Source organism: Argiope bruennichi, chromosome 7, assembly GCF_947563725.1.
Source record: "Argiope bruennichi chromosome 7, qqArgBrue1.1, whole genome shotgun sequence".
Lineage (NCBI taxonomy): Eukaryota > Metazoa > Arthropoda > Arachnida > Araneae > Araneidae > Argiope > Argiope bruennichi.
In genome coordinates this window covers 85988832-86010018 of record NC_079157.1, presented here as the reverse complement: position 1 = coordinate 86010018, position 21187 = coordinate 85988832, and the positions used below count along the sequence as shown (strand labels likewise).

Sequence of the window (21187 nt, the reverse complement as noted above, 5' to 3'; positions counted from 1 at the left end):
ACACCATTTTCATGCCAACAGGCGCAGTCGCTCATATTTTAAGGGAGGGGTAAGGGAATTAGGCAACCTGTATATATTATTACTAAAACTAAACAAAGAATAATGTTTGTTATTTGACATTTATACACAAGGGCAATTAAACCCTTACCTGCCGAGGATAACTTGCGAGATTCGGTCCCCAGTGCCACGTATATAGTTAGTTGCGAGACGTGTATATATACGCCAGGGGCAGTTAACACATTGACTTAGGGAGATGTATATACACGCCCGCAGCAGGCAAGGGGTTAAAATGCTAACATCGCAGTTTAAAAAAAATTTAAACTCTCCTTCTTAGAAGACAAACTTAAACAGCTAACATTCAGAAAACAGGTTACTGACACATCATTAAATCTTTGCAATTTAAATCTAATTTTGTTAGTTATTTATTCAGTATAAGCATATTAAATTTAACAGAGAACGAGCTGAAAGTATAAGAAAAATTAATTACAATCATAACAGCGTTTGATAACTGAATTGACGTTCCATTTTGAAGCTATAGAAAAGCGATCTTCCTGCAAGTCTCATAATTTTAATTACAAATGGAGAAGTTTTTAATCGTGGTCAAATATTAACAACATAACATACTCTCCAAACTTTCATATTTAACCCATGATCACAGATTTAATAAGCATCAAGCCTTTTAAAAAAATTTGGGATTCAAACAATAACGCTCAAGTCCACAGCTGGTTACTGGCAAGGCATTGCTTCATTTAAGACCATATATTTAGGATAAGAGATAATGAATGCGATTGTTTTACTGCTTTTTAAACTTGAGAGTTGAAAAGAACAGTTTTTACACAATTTTACTTTATCCGACTCATTTAATTTTGACAAAGTATGTTTTTTTAAATGTGCTAAATTTTTGAAAATTTGCACATTTGTGAATACTAATAATAATATATCTTTTCAATATTTTGAGTTCATCTGTAAGTTAATCGATTAACTTTATTTTATGATACAATACCACTTGAAAGTGAATTTGAGGGGGAAAATGGTAATAAAACTTTACAATATTTAAAGTAATCTCGACTAATATTAAGATGAGCGTGTCTGTTGCATTCGGCAAGCCATATCATTCGAATTAGAGCTACTACTTAAGACAGCTAAGAGCTACTGAAACATTTTAAAATATAAAAATATGCCTACCGGAGCAATTTTTTTAAAATTCTATTTATAATTTTAACTAAAAATTAGACTAAATTTTTATATTTTTCTGTAATAACTTCCAAAATATTACCGGATAAAATCTTAAAATTCAGAAAATTATCTTTTCAACTTGTACTAATTATTTCTTATGAAATTTATTTTCTGTTTTTAGGTATTTTTAAAAAAGTAGTCTTAGAATATTTTGCTACAATATATTTTTCATTGTTGAAGTGGAACTCAAATTATTTTCATTGTGTTATTAATATTTCACCCTGGCTTTGTTTCCACTGCCAATGTTCAGGATACAAAAGTTCAACTTGTTTTTCAGTATAAGGTGCACTTTTAATAAAAATTTTTTAATTTTGCTGCACTTACAATTCATTTTAAATGCACTTAATTATTAAATTTTTTCTACAGCATAATTCTGAAGTTATCATCTGTAACTTCAGAACTATTTAATGGTGAAAAGTTTTTGAAGTGCATTTATTTTCAAACATTATTACTCTACAGCCTGACAAATAATTCTATATATATATATATATATATAAAAAAAAAAATAATAATAATTAGAAAAATACATAACATAGTAAGAAGAAATATCCGAATTTGAGATATAGAAATATTTTGCTGAGAAAACCATTATAATGAAGTTACACAGAATATTTAATTTAAATTTATAGTAAATATTAATTTTGACAAACCAACAGAGAACTGATGAATAATTAATTAAATATTATTAATTAGATTGAGAATAGTTAAAATTAAAAAATGCATCCTTATTAGTACCCTAATTCAAAGTGATGACAAAGATAACTTAAATAGTATATTATAAACTTGAAATAAAAATAAATGCACCAAATTGTCTCAACAGTTATTTCTCAAATAGCAATTTAGAAATTTCTAAACTCAGAAAACGATATTTATGCAAGAAGCTTGACTGACTTGATTAACTTGAAACTTGACTAACAAAACTGAGTTAGAAATTTCTAAACTCAGAAAACTTAAGAAACGATATTTATGCAAGAAACGATTTCATCAATTTTCTTTACTGCTAAAGGAATAAATATAAGATTATCTGTCAAAATGAAAAGAAAAAAATTCTGACCAAATTTAAAAACAGTTTAGTTTTTAAAGAAAAAAAATCATTTCAGGCTTTGATACTAATTAAATCAATGTAATTACGAAATTTTTATTTATCAAATATTATTGTCTCTTATGAAACAAAATAAATAAATAATATATCATCAATAAGATCACAGATGTTTAAAGTAGTTTGTCCATAATACAAACCTCAATTCTAATTTGCTTACTTATCAAAAAGAAAACAGAAAAATATGGAATTAAGAAGAAAAAAAAAGTATATATCAATTTTAAAAATGTAAATGAACAGATATCTTCAAAGCTCAATGTATTTTGCCTAAATAAGCAGAAATTTTCCTCCAAATATGAATTATAAATCAATTCTTTAAAAAAAATATCTTTGAAGACAATTTAGGAGGAGGAATTTACCTTTATATAAACTTTAACATTTAAAAATAACAAAAGAACATCAATTTCAACAAATAAAATGCTTTATTATTTTAATCTCAAGCAATTATACAGCAAATTTTTAATACATAATCTACAAATAAAAACAATACTACTTTTATTTAGCTCAATTTAAACAACCTCATACACTTTGGTACAATCAAACAAGAGTAAAGACAATTAGAAACAGTACAAAATATACCCATTTTCAAAATATTTTCTGGACAGGTATATCTATTAAATGAAAGAAATCTTTATTGCTTAGAATTTTTTAATAAAGAAGAATCAGCTGCTAGCAAAAAAAAAAAAAATGGAAAAGGAAAAGAATTTTGCATTATTCTAATAAAGATACAACATTCTATAAAATGATTTCATAACTAAAAACTTTTTACGGAAACTGTTATATAATGTTTGTGCTATGAGCATTTTTTTTATGAAATAAAACTGCATTCATCAACCAGTTAAACAAAAAAATCTTTAAAAAAAACCTTCATCTTTGGACTAGCTAATAATTGTTTTAAAAAGAACTGAAAAAAATCAGCAATTTTACTGATGAAGTAATTTTAAAATAACTGTGTCACGAATGAACATGAAAGGCACTTGCCAGTGAAAAAATTAAATTTAACAAAGCATCTGCTACTTGCAGCCAAACACCTCAATTTCATCTACATTTCCAGAAACAAAAGAAAAATAATTCATCTCATTTAATACCTTTCTTTAATAGCATCACAGTAACATTATCACATTCTCAATAGAGCTATAAAACAAAATAAATCAAATGTCCAATAAATTTTCAGTGTTCTACATCGTTAATGGTAAAAATTCCCAAAATTCTATAAAAGGTTATTGACCTAATTAGGATCAATAACATTTTGAGTCAGGCACATAGGTGTAAATAAACGACAGAATCACAATGATATCTTTATGAATGCTATACTCAGATAAAAGGAATTTTATTTGAAAATCACAATCAAATCTTCACTTGTTCTGAAGTAATATAATTACATACATAATTAACAGGTGAACACTACTGCGTTTCCTTCTTCATAAAAAAAGAAAAGGTTTCTAAAACTCTTCAAAACTATATACAATACATAAAGGAATGTTGGGATAGGGACACACAACTAAAATATTTACAAAAAATTATGCACCTTTTTAGACTGATAAAAATATCACTTTAAGAAAGTACATGTGTTTCAAGTTAATGTCATGTAGGAAATGAAACCAATTTAAAGCTAAAGTCTAACAGTAATCTTCTTATCTGAAAAACTTGATTTTTAAATACTGTATTCATTCTTAAACTCTTCCCTATAAAGTTTTTATCTCTGTAAATCAGTTAAAAAGCTTTTTTTTAAAAAAAAGGTAAAAACTTCAGTTAAAATTCAAAGCTTAAATAAAATTGGATGTAAAAAAGTGAACTTTTAAATGCTTATTCATCATCTAACGGTAATTTTCCTTAAATGCTTTGAATATAAGAGAAATGCTACAAAAATGCCACGTTGCACAGCAAACAATGGCAAAATGGTTAATTTTAGAAAATGCACTTTCCCTGAAACTGTTATGTAAAGATTTACACACAACCTTAATGCTTTTCATTAGCAATTCAGAAAAGCACAGAAACATGGACGTGAAGTGCACGAAAATATATATCTTCAATACAAAAGGAATTTCTCAAAGTTAGGTGAGCATCTCAACATCTCTATCATCATCGTATGGGTGAGGTTCTGTCGCATCCACAAGAACTAATCTTTCACCACTAGACTGCAAAGAAAAGCAAGAATTATTCAACAATTATATTAAAAAAAAATTATTAAGGTAAGGTTGCATTTAAAAAAGTGCAGAAAATGTTCATAACCAATTATAAACTATTTGTTTTCTTGGGAAAATGAAATTTTAATAAAATTATCATACTAAATAGACTTGCATACATATTCCAACTTAACACATACATTATCTAATTCCCCAAATATGACCCCATAAGACATGTCAAAAAATATATAACATAATATTTCCAAATTATACATGGAAACTGACAACTTCCTATTTTTATACAAAAAACATATATTTAATTTTCAGACTTAATTATAAAAAAGCAATGAAAATTATAATTGAGTAAAAACAATAAAATAGAGTATTCGTTTAAAGGTATCAATAAATGTTACTTCTTTCCAAAAGAATTTTTAATATACAACTTTTAAATTAAATACTTAAATATTTTTATAGATAAATAATATTACTAGATACAAATATATTTAAATGTATAAATATCACAGTTCAGAACAAAGGATAAAAAGCTACTTACATTTTACCTTTATGAAAATTTACAAAACAATACTTGATAAACATAAAACAAATTTCTGTACAAATTTTTTTCAGAAAATTTGATGCACAATATATAACAATTTACTCATATCCTCCTCTTACAATTTAGATCAAAAATATTTATCTCAAATACAAAAGAAAATATCAATTTGAACAAAAAAAATAATAATTAAAACTTATTTGTGCTATATAGAAGGATAACTATATCTAATAATGTACACCTATCTACAATTAATAAGCTTTAAGTTATTCTCTCTCCTAAAATAATAATAAAAAAAAAAGTATCTTATGAGAATAATGGTAGAGTATTCTTGCATCCAAAACTTTATATATGACATATTACGTTATTTGAAAACGATAATAGAAAAATTCTCAAAGAATAGGAACAATCCACAATATTTAAATACAATAATGTGTTTAAATTCAATGTAAGTACATTGAAGTTATAAACACATTCGTTATTTATGCAAAGTATCTTGAAATAGAACACTGAAGATCATTCTATCACAAAAAGAGATTACAAAAGATTTTTCAAAAATTATGCTATATGTTAAAAAAGTTGTTAAAGAATCAAGATGGATAGTTATTGTCACATTTCAGACAACACATACATAACAAAAATGAACATTTCTGTTCAATTCATCAAATAAAATCCAAGTTTCAGAATTACAAATAATGCATCAAGCTAATAAGTATTAGATGTTTGGTTTGCAAAAACTAGAACAAAAAAAAATTGTTTTGAACTATTAAGAAAAAAATTGTGAACTATTTGATAAAATTCTAAACTCTACAGGTTTTTATAGAAATATGAAACCTATTTTTAAAGAAAAGAAAATAGAAAAAACTTTACATTTCAGTAAATCAGTTTTTAAATTTCAGTTGCTCATTTAGCAATTCATAAAAATTAATAGAAAATGAAATATTCAAACTTAAACAAATTTTGTTCAAAAAAAGAAATAAGATTTTTAATTCTTTTGAGACAAGATCCAAATACTTCACAAATTAGAAAGGAATCATTATTCTACACAATTCCAATACCTATAAAATCAATGGAGCACAAAGTTGTGCAGTACATGAAACAGTAGATATAAAATTCTTGGCAACAAATCTGAATTCTTCTTTTCTTCTGAAAATTCTTTTTTAAATGTATTAAATATCCAAATGCCAATTTTAGAAAAATTGAACTTTTGCTGTCTAAAAGGAGGGATGATAAGAATAATACGATACTTTGACAGAAGAGATCGAGAAATCCCACTGAAATATAAATTTTTCTAAAAGTGCAAGTCTAGACTGATGTCGTGATTGTGCAATTTAAAAAAAAAAGCAAAGAGTGCATTGCAGTAAAAGGTAATTAAAGCTTATTACCCCACATGCAATTAAATCTTTTAACCTCTACTTCAAATAAACAAAAAAAAAAAAAACCAATTAAGAAGTTCAATGCATTTGCATAAAAAGTCTGATATTTTTTTTAAAGTAAAACTGAAAACTATCAGATTATTTCAAACAGTAATTTTGAAATAATCTGAACAATCAAAATCAGAAGAAAAAAAAAATAGACAACTGGAACATGAAATAGAATTTGCTCTTGATTTTAAATAAAAGTGGAAAACATATCACAATCAGAAGAAAAGTATTAGTATAATTCTGCATATATCCTATATGAATATCTAATGTTTAGTGACATCTAATTATAGCCAGGCTAAACTCCATTTCTCAGGTTACCACTGTTATTAAAAGAACTCTTAATCTTTGAGATAGCTGTGTGAAATCAAGTATTAAGACAAATGAGCCTTAGTTAAAATACTGATATTTTTTTTAAAAAATCAGATATAACACATTTATAATGAGGAATTTTCCTAAAATCATACTTGCTCAAAAAATGAATAGTTCAAAAACTTTCTTTAACTTTCAAACTTAAACTGTTCCTTATATTTATTCTTTTGAGAAAATGTAATGAAATCTTGAACAATAATAATGATGTGAAGACGTTACAATACATACACATGTATGTGAATGCTACAGAAACACATAATTGCAAAGTATTATTCTGTGAACAATATATATTTACAGGTTATGTCATTAATTTGTGCAATAAATTATAACAAAAAAATAATGCTATGAAAAAAATTTTGGTTTTTTTTTAAAAAAATGATCTGAAACATCAAATTTTTTTTCACGTTTAAAGAAGGAAGGAAAAAAAATCGAAAAGGGCACTCACACATCATACTGAGATGTTTTATGCACACCATCCAAATATAAACTCATCACATAAAACATGACAAAATTAAGATGTTCAACATAACCATAATCACAAGGTATTGGACAAGTGGGTAGCATCATTTCACTTATTACAACAGCACTCCACAATCAAAAATCTGATGGGACCAAGGCTGATGACGATGAAGACAACTTAAACTTACAATTTTGACTTATCATTCGGTCTTCAGTGAAAATGTTCAACAGGAATACCTTGTCTTCATATGCTAAGTAGTGCAGGATGCCATTCAGCATGAAGGTGACAATACACATAACACAAAAGTAAGGCATACATTCCTGAAATGTATGCACAACATGGTCACACAAAAACATAACATACCATTCTGCAATGATTGTATAAACTTTCCAGATGGGAAGCAAAAAGGCAAGGTCTATAAAAAAAGCAAAGGTTTATAATGAGAGATGAGGTGAAATTACACCAAACAGTCACAAGAGAAGAATGCAGTGGCTTGGTCAGGTACTCAAAAGGGTTTGACACTGTCCAGATACAATAATTTTGAATACTGATGTCACCATAAGCGAAAAGTGGTCTTCATCCATTCACATGACATTCAGCAGCCATTGCAAATCACATTTCATTTGTACCAGTTCCCATACTGCAAAGTTTAGTCAGTAAAAGAAGTAATAACTGGTGAAGTGCTTGTATCTTGTACAAATACAAATCCAAGATTCTGAGCAGAATACATTGAATCAATGATACCAGAATACTTATTACTCTCCCAGCTTCACAACACTGCGACTACCTGTTGATATCTAGACTGCAAATCATTAAAGGACACATTTTAAATAATAGAAGTGGTCGGGGATGGTCAGTAGGACTGAGTGATGATTAGACTGCATTAAGGTGATATATCATCCACCACATTTTTTTATATATTGTCATATAATTATTTATTTATAGTTATTATAAGCTATAAATAACATCTCATAATATATTGATTGATCAGAATGACTCCAAATAAAAGGAAGTTTCAATTTATATAATTATTCGTTTTCTTTTCACTAAAAGTAGTTAGAAAATAATTGTGTTAAACACCCTTTAATATAATGTGTGTATTCCAAAGCAATGTCTGCATGTTACAATTTATAATATTGCGTTTTTTCTTTTTTTTCCCAAAATAATTTTTAAAATTTTACCCATTTTACTGCTGAATTAAAGAAACCCCTGTTCCTTTCATTCTTCATAAAATCACAAATTAATTGTGTACATCAATTATTCTATTGCAATTTATCATGAGATGCCAAGTGTAAGCATGACGGATTTTTTTTTTAATGCGAGTATGCTTAAGTGTGAAATGCGAGCTTCAAATAAAATTGTGGATTGAATCTGAATTAATCCTTTTTTGCTTTTATTTCTAAAGATGAATATTTAGCGATTAAACAAAGGTCAATCAACATCCTTGTGACAGGCAAAATTATTTTTCCACAATAGTATAATTCAGTTAGGGAACAGAAAACAGTTTATTCCAAAATGACATGCTTAAAACAAGCACTTTTATACATTAGAATATGCCAGTATTTATAGAAATATTAACAAAAATTATGTATGAAATTACCCTAACCGATATCCAAAAAGAAATCGAAATGCAAATTAATTGTGAATATCGATTTATTGTATAACAATTCCTCATTAGCCATTTTTCATGATCAATATTTTTTGTAAACTGGCATCAAAAAATGTCAAGGCATGCATGCCATTAAGGTTTTTTTTTTTTTTTTTTTTTAAATACTTGAAAATTGGCACAGCCCTAAAGGTCAGCCACTTCATATATGATCCTTCAATCTCTTTGTTTCCATAAAATGCAGTACTAAATCACCATTTAACAAAATAAAACACCTTTCTCCATACTTTTGAAATGCAAAATCACAATGCTAGTAGTTTAATCACTAATCTGGTAATGTTAGTATGCTGCCAGAATAGAGTGACAAATCCATATCCAAAAAGATGTTTTAGAACTAGTCTGATTTGCATGAAACAGTATGATGTGTGATGATCTCTATGTTTACTTTTGGAATCATTTCTTTTCAAAACATGGAAAAAATCTAATGTCCCTCTGATCATACTTGAGTAAACCAAAAAAATTTTTTCCAGGCATTATTTTGTTTAATATGAATTTTGGAAGTTTACACAAATTTATGATGCACCACGTACATATATAAATATATATAAATAAAAAAAAATTTCATAATCTATTTAATTTCACACATATTCAAACAAGAAATAAAAATCAAGATTAATAATTAATACACAATTACCAAGTAATATGGTAAACAATTAAATTTTAAAATTAACAAAATTTTAAATAATTAATGAGGGAAAAGATCTCTTAAGAATGTTAAGCAGTGCATTATATGGTGCGAAAGCAAGAAACAGTGCATGTGTTTGCTATCTAAAAGGGGGAAAAAAGAGGCATGCCATTAAGTAATCAATAAGAAAGTCAGGGTTCAAGAGTTGTATTATTTTATTACTTAATTCCCATTCACCAAAATTCAACATAAATAGGAAATGCTACCTTTGACTTAGAAATCCGATTGTAACTCTGTAAGAATGTCACCCTAAAAGAATTTCATTATGAATATATATTATCGAATGCTTACAAATGAGACTAAAACAACACAAATACAGTAACATAACAAGAACAAAAACAGAGGTGAAAAAAAGGAATTTTCAGAACAAAAATTAGATTTTAGAACTGAAATATTTTAACATAATTTTCAGAATCAAAATGAAATTCTAAAATTAAAATATTTTAGAACATGAAGCATGACAAATAATAAACAATATACAATCAAAACAAATTATGGAGAAATTTTTTCATAGATTGCTTTGGAGTAAATATTTAAGAAAATGTTAATTGAGATTCCTAAGTAATAATGAAACAAAATACTTTCAGAAATTTAAAGTTGTTCAGCCTTTATATGGTTAACAAATAAAATGAAATTAGAAAATACAATTTTTATAGGCTACTCAAGTGTAAATATACAGGGAGATCTTGGATATGATGAGATTATAAAGTAACAAAATCTTCAAAACTTTAAGTTGTTGAAAATTTATAAAGTAAAGAGAAAAAAAATCATTTACTTAAATATATATATATTATTTTCTTTCATTTCTAAAGCATTTATTTAAAAAAGTGTAGCAAGATATCATCAATCAAATAAAATATTATTGAAGAATAAAGTTCCAGCTATACATTCACACAAATTCTATATTTAACAGTGCAAATATACTTTTCATGTATATCTCGTTTAAGAAGGCAAAAAAATAAAAGTCAATAAAAATAACCGTTCATGCAATACTTTATGCACAATGCAAAGATAAAATTCAAGGTTTCAAAAATAATACAGGCAATGCTGAAATAATTACATTAAATAAAAGACAAGTACCCTTAAAACAATCAACTTATAAATTCAAGAAAATTTCAAATTCTTACCCTCCCATATCTGACATGAGGTAAATGGACTCTTCCAAAAATACTTCTAAAGCGATGAGCCACCAAAGCTCTAAAGATAATTTCAATAAAGTGAATTTAAATATTACAAATTTCCATTGCAAAAAATTACAAATCTATATAATCAATGAAAAATTACAATATATGTCAAAAATGTATATAGATAATAAAGTATAAATTCAAATAAAAAATAAAAGTACAAATATAATTAAAAGTATATATAAAATTATAGAAATCCACCAAATGCTGAGGGAGGGAATTAAAAGCTGGCAATATTGCATAACAAATATATAAATTTTTACTGAAACACCTTTATTATTTAGCATTTTTATTACTGTTTCCCAACAAATGTAACAGTAAATAAATAATAATCCAATATTTTAATAGCTTAATTAAAAGGAATGAGCACTGTAAATATTACAGCAGCATAACAGCTTTCAATTAAATTTAGTATCCCTTAAATTATATATGAGGACAGTTATTTAAACTTGAAAGAGAATACAAAATAACAATTATTTTATAAAGAATTAGAGAGGCAACTTTTAAATGTTATGATTTACACAAAAATGATCCTATTTTATTATAAAACAATATATGCTCGAAACAATATGATACTATCGGGTTGTTTTAAGAATATTTTAAAAAATGAGAAAACTTTTAATATAAAGTAAGGAAATAATCTAAGTTAACTTTAATGACAATTTATATTATACAACAACAAAATCAGATTTATTCAGCCATATTATCTTTTATTTCTCAAGAAAAACTGCTTTCTAATAAAAAAAAATTTTAAATAAAAATAATAATAATCAACTTGCATTGATAATCGTTCTCCATTTTTAAAAGAATATTGCATGTTTAAAAACTTGCTTGCAGTTGTACATATTTATATATGTACCCATCTCAACGTAATGGCATTGAGAATTATCCTTAGAATTTTGTTTTTACATTTTTTTCTTTCTTTTTTGTGTTTTATTATTTTATTATTTACTGAAAAATACAATATATTGCCTATAGTGCACACTATTTTAAAAGCACTAAAAAATCAGTGGAATTAAAATTTTTGACAAGAAAAATAATATAACATTATCTTACCTCCTTTCTGGCTTTGACACAATGAATCCAATGGCTGTGATAACTATTGCAGCAGCAATTACTCCAACAATTACTGCAGCATTACTATGACTAGAAAGAATCTCTTCTTTATATGGATTGGGTAAAGGATTCATGTTATCAGAATCATCTGTTGGTTCTGGAGTAATTCTAAAATGCAAATCAACTATAAATTTTTTATGCACCGTTTTATTTTCTATATATACATGATAATAAACATAAAAAATAAAGCATAAGAGGAATAAATAGGTGCTTTCTTGTTGGTTAGATTATTTCCTCTATATTAGAGAAGTAGAATTTATAAATTTTATGTATTAAAAAAATTATTTCAAAGAAATTTGTTTAAGAGTTAAGAATTCAATTATGAATAGAGATAAATGATAACTATCTTCGAAATTATACAGTAAATATACCTTTCCCTTTCAAATAAAATTATAAAAGTTAATTTCTGTTTTCAAATAGAACAATAGATAAATGATAAGGCAAAAAAAAAAATCAAATACACTGATATAAAACAAACATCTTAATGAACAGTAAACTTATTTAGAGTGATTTAAAAGTTAATATTCAAGTCATAAGTCAAGTTATTTGATCAAACATAATAGCATGCTGTAAGTATTTTACATACCCTTTTAAAATATACTGGAATGTTTATTTAAACAAAAACTAATAAATTGCTAATTTATTCTCAAATCAGAAAAACATTATAAAACAAACCTATGAAAATCTGGACAAACTGCTATGGTTTCCCATTCAAACACATAATCACACTCTCCAGATTCATAGGTGAACTGAGGACTTCCCTGAAATATTGACATTTGTATATTGTATTTGTATATTGTTATTGTATAACTACATAACAAAGTATTAATGCCATAGCAACATATTTATATTTCCATAACATAATAAATCCATATTAGTACAAATTAATTTAGAGCTTCTTAAAAAGTCTTTATAACATTAACAGTTTTCTAGAAAGAAGCCAATGTGATGACATAAAATTATGATGCATTGCAAGATACAGTTAAGATAATCATAATCAATTTGCTTTTTTCAATTCAAATTTATTTTTGCAGATTTATATACCTCAGCATCTGTAAATACTTTTTTAAACTGGTTTAGAGACTATGCTTTATCATGAACTAAATCATTTAAATTATGAATGTAAGCCAAAGCATTTGTCATTAAAAAGCAAGCAAATAGCATCTTCATTAACTTAATAAGCCTATTGCAGAAAGTTTAAACACTTTTTCCTTCTCTATTTATTTAAACCATGTCATCATAAATACCTTTCATACTTTTTAAAACAATATATCTATGCTAATAATTGAAAAACAGAATACAGATATGATTTGCAAATCTTACAGGAAATTCATAACAAATGTATTAACAATCTACTAAATAAATTAAAACCTTTAAATCATCTTCTATTTCAGTTTAAATTAACTCACATCGGCATAAAAATAACATAAAATAATAAATTATACCAAAATAAATACCAAGAAAAAAACAAGCATGATTAAGAATACAATATTAACAAATTTATAAAAAATATATATATAAATATTGTAGATACCAAAAAAAACATTAACCAATCTCAAAAATAAGAAATGTGTCATGTCTGTGAATTAGGATCAAATTCTACATTTTTTATTGCAATTTTAGCTTATTTAAAACACTAAACAATAAAGGATAATTCTAATATACTGCAACTTACAATGCCAGCAGCAGAAACACACTGCATATTTATGACAGTTGTGACATTTTTTGAAGGATTCTTTCCACATGGTTTGGTACGGGAAGTAAAAGTTAGATGCAATTCAGTTCCTATAAATACATTCATCAATAAATTCGATATCTTGATTTCACATTTGTTTTATGAAACATGTTAAAAAATGTTAAAGAAACATTTTAATTGAAAAAAAAATTAATATTTTACCCCTAACAACTAATGTTCTTGTGTCAAAGCTTCCAATATCGCGATAAAAGTGTCCAGTTGATTTTGTTTGGCAAACAGCAGCCATAGCACATGGATTTCTTGTTGGTAAACCAGGTAATCCACTTAGATTTATCTGATAGATATAATCATCTTTCCCAGTACTTCCAGTTGCATTGAATGTGCTACATATACAAATATATAATTTTTACTTCATTTTCAAATAAAAAATCTAGTTTAAATTTCATTACTTTACATTTATATTGTATGCTACAAACACATTCACTCACACAAAATTAAACTGGCTATTTAAAAAAAAAAAAAAATAGTGAAAAATATGATTCAGTTTGAACTTAATATAGTCATAATGATTTTTGCAACATAATTATAAATTTAAAACCAACAGTTAGTAATACGATTATTTTTTGTATTATCATATAAAATAAAAATATGGATATCATAATAAAGAGATTAAAATTACACAACTGAATTGCATACATCTCATTTTAAGAAATACTTCTTTAATTCAAATCAGAATGTAGACAAAGAGTATGATATCAAAGCTTAAAATCATTAAGATTTCTTTTTAACTATACATTTTTATTGCACAATGGAATCACGATACAAAACATCCTAAATTCTCTCTACATTAATATTTAATCATTAAATTAATTTACTGAAAGTGTAAATAAACAAATAACATTTGCATTTATTGTTATCAGATTTAAATCTTTGATTCCTTGAAGATATTTAAATATTTTGCAGACTTAAGTTAATCATAGTACAAATAATAAAAGACTAATATAGTTTTTAAAATTATTGTCAAAGCACTTAAAACTGAAAATGGCATATGTTATTTAACAAGTTAGCACCAAACATCATTTCCATTAGGCATGTGGTATCCAACTTCAACAACAAAAATATATTACAAAAGCATATATGTTACAAAATACTTCTGGTAAATTTTTTGTGCATATTTATTGCAATCTGAATTCTTTTGGAAATGCTTTCTCTTCTATAATAGTTTTCTGTGATTTAAGTACTTATATAGCTCAATAATAATCCTCATTAAAATATTTTTGGGGTAACAAAAAACTTAAGACTCCTAATTTATTTAAATTTCATTAACAGATGAATATGATTATTAATTTACATATCATCAATCAACTGACATAGTTTGAACAAAAGATATACTATAAGTCACTGATAATTAGCAGAGTTTAAAATAAAAAGAGAGTGTCAATCGTCGGTGACTGAAGATGCCCAAATGAAAAATATAGTCAGCCAACACTAACCAATGTAATCCTAATGGAAAGCACACAGAACATAACATGTTTGCCTTTCAGATTTAACATATGCTGTGTTATGGAAAGATATTAAAAAAAAAAAAAAAACTATTGAAAGCTAATTATTTGCTATAGATTTATAGATCAAACCAAATTTCTTTGTGGATAAGCTGAAAATAAATTTAAAAAAAAAAGCTCTTAACATATTTAAAATATAAATAATATCACAATCTAGACAAATTATTTAAAGTTATAGAAATAGATTTTCAACTAATGGAAATTATTAATTCTTATAAATACATATAGAAAAAAGATACAAACCTATTTAGAATTGAACTAATATTAATAGTAAAGCCAAATCTTTCATCTTTAATTATACCATCTTTTTCCATAATCACTATTTCACTAAAAAAAAATAATAATAATGAGTACAATTATTATACATATAAGAAAAAGAATTATGTAACTTCAATATAAATGAAAGAAAATGCTTTAAAAAAAAACTAAGATACACTAACCAATCATTATATATTTATATTTCATTAAAAGTCATGTAAATTTATATACAATTATTAAAAATTATTATTTACAATTATTACTGTAAAAAATAATTTAAAAACTTATTTTTCCTTTAATTATTTTTTACGTGTTGGTGGTTGCAAGAATCGCCTGGTATTAATACTTACTTTCCGATAGATGACTCTTCTCCACTACAATTTAGAGAGAGCAAAGCAGAAGTCATCTAATTAGATAGATGATTCAAAATCATAGGCATGACTCCTGGCATGCAATAGATTAATTAATATTTCTTAGAAAAAGTATTACCTCAAAACAAAAATTTAGAAAGTGAATATTAAAAAGTTTTCAAAGGTTTATATTTATGTTTTGTTACAAATTAGAAGATGTCATATTTTCAAAATAATACGCATTAGAAAGTTTTTAATGAAGATAAACTTTTGTAATATATTTTATAATAATTTAATAGGATTGCAATTAAAACAAAAAAGGCTTCATCATTATTTCAAAATATTATTACTATAAAAGCAGCCTTTTCAATTTATAATTGTAAAATATTGAAAAATTAGCAAGGAAAAAAGAAGCTCTGCATACTTACTTTCTTTCTGCACATGCTAAACTAGATTCCCACAGGAAATCATAATAACATTCTGAATCAGGGCCAGAGAACTTCTTAGGATGTCCAAGTGTGGAGCCACATTTCATGAATAATCTCGTAGTTACAATCTTGGGTAATCTAGTTTGGTCATCTGAACATGCTTTTGTATCTCCAGATTCAAAAGTCAACAAAAGATCGGTTGAATCTTAAGAAATAGGAGAAACAAATCTTTAAAAATCATTATAAGTTACAAGATTGCTATTTCATTTGCAAAATTTCTGATAAAATGTTATTATTAAAAATTATGTTTCCCCCCCCCAACTTCTCTATATAAAGTTTATGCAATCAAATCCAAAATTATTCCAATAGCATTTAAATTTAAAATTATAGAAACACCAAGTTTTCTCTTTGTAGCATTACAGAATGAAATTTCTGAAATATGCCACATTGAATAGAATCTTTCAAATAAAGAGAATCCCAACTGCATTCCAGAATTGCTGAAAAAGTTAAGCAAACTACCATACAAAGTACAACTGTTTTATTTAAGGAAAAGTTGTTCAGTCATATTATAATGACAACTGGGAAATTCAAGTCTTGCATATAAATAGAAACATTAATATTTGCAACTTCTGACATGACAATATTTCTAGACCAGTATATTTTCCTATATTATGTATATTATATATATATATATATATATATATTGTTACAAAACTGCAATGTTGCTTCCCAGCACGGTTAGTTCAATCACTGGAAAGACCGTTTTACGATCAGCTCTGTTGGGCGCTAATTGTGATTCTCAAAGCTTGGTGAAAAATTTCAACAAAATAGATATTACAGAAAATATGAGTCAGCTTCTTCAAACAGTTAAATGTTTGAATCGAATTCCATGGTTCCAAAATTTCATTACTGGCATTTTTACTTATAGTGCTTGTTAATCTTTCTGTTTCAATCAATTCCAACTTTTTCCTAGTTTCAATAAATTTTTGAATCCATACTGAACTAGACTGGTAACCAATTAGCTACATTTCAAATTCTAATCAAATTGGGACAAGTTCAGTTTATCAAATGAAGTAGCATAAGGGTACATAATAAACTTGAGCATTTCCGATAATTCTTTGAACTGAAAAAAATCTTTCTGAAATCTTCCTTGATTGAAAAATCAGTTACGGAAATAAATTATTCAGTAACTTTTTCTTCATCTAGTTTTGCATGTACATCTTTGATATATTTTTTTTCAAATTAGTGAAGTCCTTGTAGTTTCTTGTAATAATATTGTTTCTGAAAACATACAATTTAGCATCAAAAGCAAGAATGAAATCCATCATGGCTATAATTGTTTTATTTATGGCTTGAAGCCTTATGTTCAATTCATTGAAATGCTGGCATATGTCTAAAAAAGATCAATTTTGAAAGCCACATAACATCCAACAATTGTGGGTATAGTTCAATTTTCCTATTATTTTGCAGAAACTTTCTAATTTCTTCCAAGCAGTCAATAAATCTTTGAAGCAAGTTCCTGTGACTCAACCAGCAAATATTATTATTGTTGGACTATTAAGTCATTACACACTGAATTGACTTCATCTAACAAAGCACTAAACTTTCGCGCATTTAAAACCTGCGATGATATGAGGTTGTCTATTTTTTTGCCCATTATATTTTAAGTACCATCAGTTATTACTGAAACAATTCTTTCCAAATCACTTTCTTTCTCAGCAAGCAAATTTTTAACAGCCGCGCTGTCTAACACACCCACTTTAAAGAGTGCACAAAGGTGCGAATCATTGATATTGCCTAATTTCCTACCATACATGAAATAAGATAGGGGAAGGGAATATGTATCTCGCGCATCGCGACCAATCACTCGAGTATGTTAATAATATTTCATAGTGAACTTTGTTATTTTGAATTAAAATGCAAACCGGTTAGATAGGCGGTGTGCCCAAAATATTGTGTCATGTGTCACTTGTTCGTCATCCTGCCATAGAGTGAAGTTATGCAGATTAACTCGTTCTGTTGAATTCTGTCCGACCGCTTTGTGTGCTATAGCTGGTTTTACTAACGATTACTACTTGTGGCCGACTGTTTGTTGTAGTGTGCTGCTGTGTGTTGCGTGTGCTCATCTCAGCTGTATGTTTGACATCTGCGCATTTGTTGTCTTCGCATTCAATAAATGCCATCTTTTGTTACTGAAGGACTGCTTATTTCATCGACCTACCAATCGAAAAAAGAACTCCAGAAGATAACAATATATTTTCCCTAGCATGTCGATAGATCTAGACTAACCAAACTTCTCAAGGAAATTACTTTTTTAGTAACAAATGCTCACAATGAAAAAGTTATTCAAAACTTTTATAAATTAAAATTTAATCAAAATTTTAAACATTTTTTCTTGTTAGTTGTGACATATTATTACATAAAAACCATTTTTATACCATTTCTAAATTCAAAATTTTTACTTTTTATCGGTAATTTTTCATGCATTTTTTATTTTAATTTTCCAAAATTAATTTTAAGCACAATTTGTAATAGAAATGCAATGCTTTTTTTCAATGTTATGATAATGAAAATTGCTTTCCTTAGTTACTAACTTCATCAGAGTTTTCACTTTCACTATAATAATGTTGAATTCTGTAATGTATGTAATGTCATGTAAAAAAAATTCACATAAAGAATGCAATGGTAGATGTGATTCAGTTGAATGAAAACTTTAGGAAAAAAACCAAGCAAAGAACTTTATTTGCCAGAACAAAGCAAAGTCAACTACAAGAAAATCAACAATTCTTGTCACAAATCAATTTCACCTCTTTTGAAATACAATTAATCACTCAGAATGTTCTATCATTAATGCTCATGTACAATTTTAAAATCTAGTTTTAAATATATATCAAAAATCAGTTATATTCTTTCATATTCACCAAACAATAATAAAATTTCACTCAAAGAATTCGAACACAGACATTTTAAAAATGTTTCCAACTAATCATAAATGTTAAAATTATTAATAAGAGCATCAACTTACTTATACTTTTCACTTGCATTGTTTGTATGGTACCCAATGTAAAGTAATGATTATCATGGCCTTTCATACACACTGCAGCTGATGGTAAGCAACCAAGGGTACTGGCAGATGGCTGAATTCCACGACATAGGTTGATCCAATACCTGGGGGATAAAAAGATCATAGTGATTAAGTCAGGGAAAAAGAAGTCCATCAAAGAACATAATGAAAAATGTTATTATTTATGATATTTCTATACATTTTTAAACTCCTAATTAAGTTCATTACTCTATAAACTGTCTCTCAAAAATAGATTTTTATCACAATAATTATACTTAAATTATTAAATTACACACTTTTTTATAGAGCAATTATCAAATTTTGGTCAGATACACAACAATCTTTAAGATTATATTCAATGAAAAGTCGCAAATATTTCTAAATATAATTCAGTAATGAATGAATAAACTTTAAAATTTTAAAAAAGTTTTAAACATAAAAATTGTTGATGCAATAAAAAATTTACAGGGTTTTTTTTAATAGGGAATTATAACAAAGTAATGATGAATAAATACAAATATATAATTAAAAAAAAGAAATTATACATGCATTTAACAATTTTGCAGATGTGTGGTGAAAAGAAAGACAAGTTCGGAATTAAATTTATTTTTGCATGGAAGGCATGATTTATACACAGGGATCAAGGTGGATTCCGTTCACATCAGCAAAGTATGAGAAATTTTTTCCTTGGTGATTTTATCAAGACATTCCTTTAGAGATTTCTTTGACATTTGTCAACTTAGGAAAGGAAACCTTGGGTATCTTTAAAGTTATAGTGCATGCATTAGGAACTTTTATCCTTTCACTCAGAGTATGAGAAACAAAAAGCATCAACAATGTTTTTAGAAATAACAAATGATTATTTTTGTAATTTTTTTTTAAAAGATTGAGATTTAGATCAAGAAATAAGAGAACAATTTAGAATAAAAATAATGGGCTAATTTAAGGTAGAAATTAGAAAATTAAAATTTAATTAAAATGCATCATTACATGGATTAAATAGGAAAATGATACATTAACAAAAACATTTAAAAAATATATCATTAAAAAAATTGCTTAAAATACTATTCACAGATTATCAACTGAACACCTCAAATAAAAGCTTAATTTACAACAAATGATATCCATATCTTATGTTAATCTAACCATACAATATTGAACAGTATGCAGATTTTAAGAAAAGGAGAGCTTACGTATTGTTGTGCTCATCGTAAGTATCCCAATTATGAGAAAGGCTGGAAAGCAAATTAAAGTTGTAGTGACTACCATTTACATCAAAGGAGCATTGTCGCTGCATGTTCTGACAAACAAGGGCAGTTTTCCACATGAATACAACCAGACATGTATATTTCTATATAAAAGAAAGAGCATCATTTAAGCTCACTCAAAACATCATGCAAAAATTCAAAAACTCAGATACTGGATAATGAATTAGAAATCTTTATTCAACATTACAATGGACCTCCTTCATATTGAATTGCACCATCTATTCAGTTAAGCATAATTTCTATAGAATACTGTAATGAATTTCAATCCAGAGAACACCAGATTTCAGTCATAACTAAATGGCCTCAAACTGATGGTACAGAAGATAGTAATGAAATGAATTTTTTCAACATTTTCCTATTAATCAAAATTAATTAAATTGATTTTAAAACTTTATTTTCCTAATTACCCAATAAAAAAGTTTGTAAAAATACAAATTTAACAATTTGTACAACAAAGGATAATATTAACAATTATATATAATTGTTCATATTCCTGTATATTACATTCACTTACTTATTAGCATATTTATACACATTGAATGTTTCCTTCATTAATATTGAATCAAATAATACTATGAACGAAAATGTCAGATTTGCTTTAATAATATTGTATACAAATGTACAACTTTGAGATCTCATAACT

At 26.4% G+C, this 21187-nt stretch overlaps 1 protein-coding gene across 2 annotated transcripts in view; it reads right to left on the bottom strand.

Annotated features, from left to right (window-relative positions):
- Nucleotides 1–2803: 2803 nt before the first annotated feature.
- The window catches only part of LOC129976551 (cation-independent mannose-6-phosphate receptor-like), a 42893-nt gene continuing 24509 nt past the window's right edge, over nucleotides 2804–21187 (bottom strand). The window contains exons 7-17 of one of the 2 annotated variants that reach the window (XM_056090178.1): nucleotides 20470–20627; nucleotides 19238–19380; nucleotides 16213–16417; nucleotides 15420–15503; nucleotides 13816–13997; nucleotides 13594–13703; nucleotides 12594–12679; nucleotides 11859–12026; nucleotides 10746–10815; nucleotides 9825–9867; nucleotides 2804–4473 (exon numbers count right to left, since the gene is read on the bottom strand). In XM_056090178.1, coding sequence (XP_055946153.1) covers nucleotides 9832–9867; nucleotides 10746–10815; nucleotides 11859–12026; nucleotides 12594–12679; nucleotides 13594–13703; nucleotides 13816–13997; nucleotides 15420–15503; nucleotides 16213–16417; nucleotides 19238–19380; nucleotides 20470–20627 — 1242 coding nt within the window. In that variant the 3' untranslated portion in view covers nucleotides 2804–4473; nucleotides 9825–9831. The remainder of the gene's footprint in view (nucleotides 4474–9824; nucleotides 9868–10745; nucleotides 10816–11858; nucleotides 12027–12593; nucleotides 12680–13593; nucleotides 13704–13815; nucleotides 13998–15419; nucleotides 15504–16212; nucleotides 16418–19237; nucleotides 19381–20469; nucleotides 20628–21187) is intronic. The other variant, XM_056090177.1, reaches the window with a different exon arrangement.